This window comes from Camelus bactrianus, chromosome 2 (genome assembly GCF_048773025.1).
Source record: "Camelus bactrianus isolate YW-2024 breed Bactrian camel chromosome 2, ASM4877302v1, whole genome shotgun sequence".
Lineage (NCBI taxonomy): Eukaryota > Metazoa > Chordata > Mammalia > Artiodactyla > Camelidae > Camelus > Camelus bactrianus.
Window position 1 is genome coordinate 134,077,193 of NC_133540.1, and position 8,506 is coordinate 134,085,698.

Consider the following 8,506-nt stretch of genomic DNA (forward strand, 5'->3'; position numbering starts at 1 on the left):
CCCCTCGTAACAAAGTCAAATGAACCTAGCGGGAAAGGCAGCAGCGAGGGGCAGCTCCCCGCTCCCCCAGGAAGAGGAGGCCCAGCCCCAGAAGTGCTGGAGGGAGGCACATGGGGTAGGGGTTGCGTGGGAGGAGGCCCCCCCAGTCTCTCAGGGTGCCCTCCCCCATCATGCCATGGGCACTGGGAGCCTGACGGTGGGGACCTCAGGGCCCAGAGGAGCAAGGACCACTTAGGCCATAGCCTGCCCTCTCCCCTTCACCAGGTCCTGCTGCAGCTTTCCAGGGTCTGGCCTCAGGGAACCTGCAGCCGACTGGAAGGGCTGGGGCAGGGGATGATTCTGGGTCAGGGAGCTGGATAGCAGAGTCCCACAGATGGACTGTCCTTGGGGTGTGGGGAGACACCCATGGCACCTTCTTCTGGGCTGTCTGGAGCCACGCTGAGAATGCCAAGGTGTTGGGAGGGTGGCTGGTTGCTACCCATCTCCGCGTGGAAGTGTCTGTTCCACCAGGAGACCCAAAGCCACGGGATGAAGATGGGTTTTTGAGGGGGCTCAGTTCTGTCACAGAAGTGACCTTTTCAAGCCCCAAGTGACCTCTGTCCCCAGGCTTGAGAAGCAGTCAATAAAGCACCCTTCTCCCGTGCAGGAGGCCCCTGCCCTCACCCGCGACGAGCGGGCAGCAGGGATCCAGCCACTGAAACAAGCTTTCGCTGGGGCCCCATAAACTCAGCCCTGACCTGGAACTTTGCTCATGGGTCAGGATCAGAGTTTCACAGCTCGAAACGGACTGCAGATGGTTCAGGAAGTGAGGCCAGGGCCAGAGAGAAGTGTTCTCCACCTGACTTTGCTGGGCTGTCTGGCGCCCGTGTGTTGTTTAGGCCAAAAAAAAAAAAAATCCACATGTTAGAGATGGCACTCCACCCCAGTGCAGGAAGGGGCAGTGGACGGAGAGAGCCATGTAGCTGGCAGCCCCTTGTGCCAAGTGGCCAGAGTGGCCGATGGGTTCCGCCTTCACCCGACTTGTGGCTTCTGGTATTGGTGAAGGCCCCACAACTAAGGAACAGGGCTCGCACAGTCCCCTCTTCTGCCCTAGGCCCCTCTCCTCCCCTACCTTGATTTCCCCTGAGTTCCTGCTGGGCCTCCCTGTCTGGGGAAAGTGGGGGCGTGAGAGTCCAGCCTGCAGACCCCCTACTTCTCGCCTGTCCTGCCCACCCACCCATCTGCCCCTGGCCAGCAGTGGACAGGGCTCCACAAGGGGGAGCAGCACCCACCACAGCCTGTTCTCAGAGGAGAGCCCGCCCCAGGGATCACAAAGCAGCAGAAACTGTCCAGAAAGCGTCCCTTTTTATTCCATACGCAAATAAGTAGATTCATTAAAAAAAAAAAAAAAAGTCTTCACCGGGATAACCAGAGGCCACAGCCCAGGAGAGAAGCCCCAGTCAGTCCTGTCTTCAGAACAGATGCTGGGACAGAAGCCCCTGGCAGGATCGACACCCTTCCCCTCCACGGGGGCTCTCTCCCTGGAGCTCGCTCCCTGCTGAGCCCAGAGGCTAGGCCATAGCGGCCGAGTGCCCGGGGGGCTGCCGTCCTGCTCGCGCGTTGTCCCGGGCAGGGTCATTCGGGTTGGAAGGTGGTCACTTTGATGAAGCACCTCGGACAGCCTGTGTTTGCCAGGCACTGCACCCAGCCGCTGGCTCCAGAGGTGGGGGGGGGGGGGACGGGGACGGGGGAGGCGCTGAATTTGCTCATGGGTTGAGGCCTGTCCCCGTGGGGCTCTGGGCTGCACGGCCGACTGTCTCGGTGATGCCCTCTTCCGAGCGAGGATCCAGCCTTGCCACTGTTTGGAGACCCAGGGTCACCTGCGGCTCTGCTACATTCTGGACCATATTTAGATGGGTTCGGCCGGTCGGGCCCCAGGGGCAGAGGGGCGGTTGGAGCGCCCCGGGCCTCCCCGACGGCCCCCTTGCGCCACTGCCGCCGCCACGGCCTTTTGGCGCGTCCGCACAAGTCCCCAGCGGCCACGGGGAATGGGCCCCGCGGGCCGGGAGCTCACACCAGGCCGGGCATCTGCGCCCGCAGGAAGGGCATGGAGGCGGCGGCCGGGAAGGCAGCCAGCGGGTAGGCGAGGGCCCCGGAGAAGCCGAGCAGCGGCGGGGGTGGCGCGGGCGCGGCGGGCGCCAGCGGGAAGGGCAGCGCGGCGGGGGCCCCGGCGGCGGCGGCGGCGGCGGCGGCCGGGGGACTTTCGTGGTAGAGCACCGGCACGCGGACGAGGCGCTGCGCACCCGGCGGGGACAGGCTGGCCGCCTCCAGCTCGGCCGCCAGCTGCCGTTTCCACTTGTTGCGGCGGTTCTGGAACCAGATCTTGACCTGCGTCTCGGTGAGCTGCAGGGAGGCGGCCAGGCCGGCGCGCTCGGCGCTGCTCAGGTAGCGCTTCAGGTCGAAGGTGGACTCGAGCTGGAAGACCTGGCTGCGCGAGAAGACCGTGCGCGTCTTCTTCTTGCGGCCGCCGCCGCCGCCGCCACGCGCCTCCCCCGCCGCCGCCGGGGCCTCCCCCAGCTCCACCGCCTCCTCCGCGCCGGCCGCCGGGCCCCGCGCTGCGAGCTCCGCCACCTCCCGCTGCACCGCTCCCGGGCCGGGGCCCCGGGGCCAGGCGCCCTCAGCACGGCCCATCTCCTCGCCTGTCTCCGGTGAGTCCCGGTCGCTGGCTGCAAGGGGGAGAGGAGGAACACTGGTCGGTTCTGGCAGCTGATCCCCAGACCCAATCACTGAGGCCAGCTGCTGCCCCCATAAGGTCACCGGCAACCACAAGCAGGGAAATCGTCCCCACGCAGGGCCCTGCGTCCCACAGCACCTATGGCAGATCTTGCCCTGGGATGGAGAAAGGCAGAACATCCGGAGGTGAACTCGAAGACCAGAGACTCTCCAAACCAACACGCTGGCAGCACACTCACGCTCAGAACAGGACAACAGAGGGAAGAGGAGAGAAAAGAAATAAACACAAAAAGAAGACGACTCCTGTAACCAGTGGCTTCGCATCAAAACACACAAAAGCCTGCAGGCATACCTCACGGAGGACAGATGTCCTGAGAAATGCACGCACTGGGAAACAACACAGAGATGGCCTCATCCCTAGCACCCAGCCCTAGGCCGTCCCCCAGACACGGAGATGAAGACGTGCCGTGCCCCCCGCCCCCCGCGTTCACTCTTAGGAGCAGATGCAAAACCCCCGCCTGCCTAGAAATATTCCCGTTGATGAAGGATAAACAAATGCGAACAATCCCCAAACAAAACTCCAACCAGGTGATATAAGTAAGCCATTCACCCCGGTTTCCAGGGCCCCTAATCCAAATGTCCACAGACTGCCCTCTCTGCCCACAGCCATGCTCAGAGGGATCACATGCAAGCACAGCTCCGCAGAAACCCTCAGCAGCCGCACCTCACCCCAAACAGGTTGAGCCTGTGGGGTGGGGGTACAGAAGCCCACAGGGGGTCCCCGAGCTCATGCTCCAAGTACCGAGTTCCACCCAATCTCCCAGAGGTCAGGAGCTGACCCTCCCAGGGCTGGCAAGGAATGGTCCCTCCAGGACCCAGGTGCTTGTTTAGAATCCAGGCCAAGCTAGAAAAGGGGCTGACTTTGGGGCTCAGGAGGCCAATTCAGGCCAGTCTGCCCTTCCACCTCAGGCTGAGCCTCCCATGCTCAGGCGATAGGTCAGCAGTCGGGTAGAGTTTGGCCCAGCCAGCCCTCCAGAGGCAGCGGTGTGCCCGCAGTGTGAGCTCCCGGGCAAGGTGTCTGTGCTTGATCCACGCCCCCAGAACCCATGGAGGTGTGCGGATTTACCAGCGTCCCTGCTCAACCCTGGTGGTGTGGACCTTCATGGTGTCCAAAGAGGGGTCAGGTTCCAGGCTGGCATGTGTGCAAGCAGATACGGGGAGCTCCCCACACTGACTCACAGCGCTCACGCATTGCCACCAGGGGCCAGGCTGGCCTGCCAGCTCAGGTACGAAACAGGGACCCCTAACCCGCATTGTACGAAATGTTGCTTTTGGAGGGACTGACCCGTGGGACTGCAGCTGGAGGAGAACCCCAGGGGCAAGAGGGGAACACATTTTACCCTGTGAGACCCTTTTCAGAAACACCCCCAAAAGAGCACTAATTTGATCACTCTTTTGGGGGAAAACACTGGAGCCTCCTCAAGTTTCCTGGAAGGGGTAGGGGCCCCGAACTTCACAGGTGTAGGTTCTGAGATGTGGGTCCCCTCGCAAGGGGCTCAATCCCACACCAGAGAAGGGGTTATCCAACATGTGAGAGGGGTCTGCCCACCGACACCTCCAGCACTCACTAACTTGCGCTCTGAGCTGAAAGGATCTCAGAGCGACAGCCTGGAAGAGGCCTCGCTGGCCTCACAGTGTGTGTGTGTGGGGGGGGGAGCTGGCAATGCCTGGGGGCTGAGGGTAGGATAGCTTCCTAGTCTCCTCCTCCCCAGGCGTCTTCCTCCAAAGGGCAGGTCCCCATGGGAAGCAGCCACCCTGGGGAGGGGGAGCAGGATTCAGGGGCCTGTAATGTCCAGGCAAGAAGGGGGAGCAGGTTCTCGGGCTGAACCCCCACCCCTTCAGCCTCAGAGCCCTCAGCAGGAAACAAAGGCAGGGGAGGGGGAGGGGCAGAAAGGAAGCGAAGCGGGTGGGACTGGGGGCTTCAGAACTCAGCCTTCTGGCCTGGCACAGCCACAGCCAAGGGCCCTGGGAGGCCCAAGAGGGAGACTCAGGCCGCTGCCCCAGGCCCTGTCTGCAGCTGGCAGAGGAGATGAGACTTTGGGGACACGGCTGCTGTGCCGGACCCTCCTCCTCCCCTATCAAGCCCCCCACAACAGTGTCTCCCTCTGGTCAGTGCCCTCTTTATTTTACTGTATCTGACTCTACTTTGTCTTCCAGCTCTCTCTCCTCCCTTTATCTTTTCTCTCTCCTCTCCATCATTTATGGGTTCCTTTTTGGTTTGGGGTTTTTGTTTTTGTTTTCTTTCATATTCTCTCTCCCCTCTCCTTTCTCCTCTCCCGGCATCTTTCTTCTCTGTCCTTCCCTCTTCTTTTCTTACCCCTCTCCACATCCTGTCTTTCCCTGTTGTATTTATTTCGCTCTCCTTTCCTTTCTCCTCTTAGGTATCTGTTGTCTCCTATCCCCAGGTTCCTCTCCCAAGGGCTCTCTAGAGCCTGGTGATGGGTGAAGTCCAGATCCTGTGAAACCTTCTCCCTGTGTGGGGAGCCTGTCCCTGAGAATGGGGCTCCAAACCCACCCAACCAGGGGCTCTGCCGGGGCCCTGCACGACCCGGAGCCCGCTACAGCCAAAAAGAAGGGTGGCCCAAAAGGGCGCCAACGAACCCAAAGTCCCCGAGCAAACGCGCGAGAGGAAGCCGGGCCCCACCGCCCGGCCCACCGTTCCCCGCGCCCTCACTCACTGTCAGGACTGAGGCCGCCTCCGTAGCCTCCGTGCGACCGCGAGTACCAGCGCGTCCCGCCGCCGCAGCCCAGAGCGTAGGGCGGCCCGGGACCGGGGGGCGGCCGGGGACCAAGGCCCAGCGCGCCCGGCCCAAGCAGCGCCCGGGCCCGCGCCTCCCCGCCGGGCCCGCCGCCCGCGCGCAGCTGTCTCCGCCGCTGCAGCCGCCGCCGCCGCGCCTGCTCCGCGTCCTCGTCCTCCGGATAGTCGTCGTCGTCCTCCTCGTCCTCGCGGCCGCCGCCGCCCTGGGCCGCGCGCCCGGAGCCCTTGGCCTCGGCCGCCAGCAGGTTCTCGATGAGGAAGGAGGAAGCCCGGGCCGGCGTGGCGCGCCCGGGCTCCGTCAGCTCGTCCGGCATCGCGGCCGCGGACCGTCGGGCTCTGCCGGGCTCCTCGGGGCTCCGGGCGCCCCCGGCGCGGCGGGTGCCGGTCCCCGCTGGGGACAGTGGCGCGCGGCTCCCTGGCGCACGCGCGGGCCGGCCCTGGAACCGCTGCCCGGAGCGCTGGCGTCGGGCCCCGCGGGGCAGGCAGCGGCCTCGGCGCCGGGCTGGGCTGGGCCGGGAGCGGGTGCGCGCCGACAGCCGACAGGGCGGCCGCCTCGCTCGCCTTTCACGTCGCAGCTCTGGTCGCCGCCCGGGTCGGCCCCGCTGGGGGCGGGGAAGGCAGGGGAGGGGCCAGCAGGGGCGGGGCGGCGCGGGCCGGGCGGGAGTCCCGCTCAGCCCGAGAACGCGGCGCTGGCCCCGAGCGTGGCCACTGCCGGGAGACGCCGCCCGGACCCGGGCGCGCAGGCGGTCGCGCGGCCGAGGGCGGGCGGCCGGGGGCCCAGGCTGGGGGTCGCGGCCAGTCCAGCCCCGCGTGATCCATTCCCGGGGCCTGAGCCACCAGCGCCGGGGATGGGGGTGGGGCCTCGGCCAGGGGGCCGCCCATTGGCTGCGGGGCCCCGATGAGAAACGGACTGGCCAATCACCGTCCGGCAAGGTTCGTAATTGCCTCGCCGCAGGGAGAGTGTTGGACCCAGCGTGAGGAACAGTGTGTGTGTGCGCGCGCGAGTGTGGTATGTGCTTGTGTGCACGTGTGTGTGCTTGTATGTGTGTATGTGCATGTGTAAATCGGGTCATGAAGACTCCGGGGCTTCCAAGAAACCGAAAGAGGCTGAACTAGTCATTTTTTAAAGACCCCGGGTGTCAAGGCTGCAAAAATTGTGGCATATTTTAATATTTACACTTAATGAAATATTCTTTTAATGCCAAATGTAGTGCGATAGAATTCTCTAGTTCTCAGGTTGTCTCAGAATGTAAGAAAATGCTGGCCCCCACCCCCATTCCCATGGCCCTGCCGGCAACAGGCCCATGTCACGCTGAGTGAGAGAGGGTCCCCACAATCCCGCTCCCCGGGAGACCTGGGCCTTAGTAGATGAGCGAGAGCCATTGCCCCTGGCCGCGGAGGTCTTGGGGGTACTGTAAACCGGTAGCGAGTCCCCTCCCACTTAGGCAGCAGGGAGTGTGGTGACAAAAGTGCATCCCGGCCCACGCCGTCGCCCTCGGAGCTGTGGTCGCTCAGGAGTAACCTGACCGGCCTCCTCCGGGAGCGGGTGACGGCCGAGTCACCGGGTCGCAGCGCCGACGCGCGGGCGGAGCTGGCTTCACCGGACGCGGGTTATCTCGGAGAGACACATTCGGCCTCCCGTGCCAGCCAGGGGTCCTGGCCAACCGAGCACCGCCGGCTGCCTCGCTTTAATATTCAGAACAACGACCGCGGAGAGAACATCAACCCCACATTATGGAGGGGAAAACAGAGGCGAGGAGAGGAGAGATTCCCCCAGATGGTAAGTGGCTTCCCCAGGCCTGGAATTCCCGCACTCTGGACCCAAGGCCCTTCTGGCACCAACACTCTAGAGTCGGATAGGAGCAAGGAGCAGCAGATCTGAGAGGCCAGGTGGAGCTGAGGTCCAGCTGGAGGGACCTCGCTGGCCTGCAACCGTGGAGACAAAATAGTGAGCGCTGCGGGTGCATCTTCTGGCGTGCCTGCCGGGAACCAGTCGTCCTCCAGCCACCCCTTTCCCAGCCTGAGCCTTCCTGCCCATGAGAAGGGTCCCTGCTGGGAAGGGTCTCTGGTGCCCAGTGGCCTGGAGTCCTCGGGCAGGAGGCACACTCTTCTGCAGACTCACGGACTGGATGCTCAGCCCCTCCGGTGCTCCTCTGGCCCTCACGTCCTGCCCCAGGAGGGCACAGATGATCACCGGGGTGTTTAACTCCAGCCTGGAGACAGAGGATGGGGCCTTTCCCCCACTGTGTAGATGAGGGTGCTGAGCCAAAGTGGGTGGGTTGGGGTCAGGGAGACTCCAAAGGCAGAGGTACCCCGGACAGAGGGGAGTGAGTCAAGGCAAGAAATGACTGCCCCGGGCTGTTTGGAAGAGAAGCTGCTACCTTTTGGCTCATCACGGGGTCTAATTCAAGGGTGCTTCCGACAGATGCAGAAACGGGCCAGAGAGGGACTCGGATTAAAAGACAATACGGTGGGAAAGAGTACCTTCCAGATGACCACCTACTTTACGCAGGTGCCCTGGTCCGGCCTGTGAGTGCCTCCGAAGCCCGTTTCTGGAAACAGCTTTCCGAGCACCTTCAGGGTAGGGGTTTCCTCGGAGTCTGGGTTTGAGTTCTCTCTACTCGAGGGCTGTGTGGTCCTGGGGGAGGGGGTGCCTCATCTCTCTGATCTTCAGTTTCCTCTCCTGTAAGCCGCTGTTAGTAAACTCCTGCCTATGCTGGCTGTTGGGAGTGGAAGCCCCGCTGGGCCAGGCCCCCGGGCACCTGGCCATTGGTTGCTGGCCGGTGTCTCCCCACTGCCCCTGGAGAGGTGAGGGGACAGACCAGACCTGATCGGAGGAGAGTAGGCCTCCCTCGCCCGAAATGGCTTTTTGGGGGTTGGAGGGCGCATTTCCTCTGCCAGGCACTGGGATGTGCAGGGTCCCCACACTGCTGATCCCGGAACCACTCTCAGCCACTCTGGCAGTGGAGGGCGGGT

The 8,506-nt window shown here is 63.7% G+C and overlaps 1 protein-coding gene across 1 annotated transcript; it reads right to left on the reverse strand.

The window, feature by feature from the left end:
* Positions 1 to 1,913: 1,913 nt before the first annotated feature.
* HMX1 (H6 family homeobox 1) lies at positions 1,914 to 7,309 on the reverse strand. Its single transcript, XM_074351210.1, has 2 exons — positions 5,451 to 7,309; positions 1,914 to 2,705 (listed from the first exon to the last, which is right to left on the reverse strand). The coding sequence occupies exons 1-2, from the start codon at positions 6,601 to 6,603 to the stop codon at positions 2,050 to 2,052; spliced, it is 1,809 nt and encodes a 602-aa protein (XP_074207311.1). The 5' UTR covers positions 6,604 to 7,309; the 3' UTR covers positions 1,914 to 2,049.
* Between the last annotated feature and the right edge of the window lie 1,197 nt (positions 7,310 to 8,506).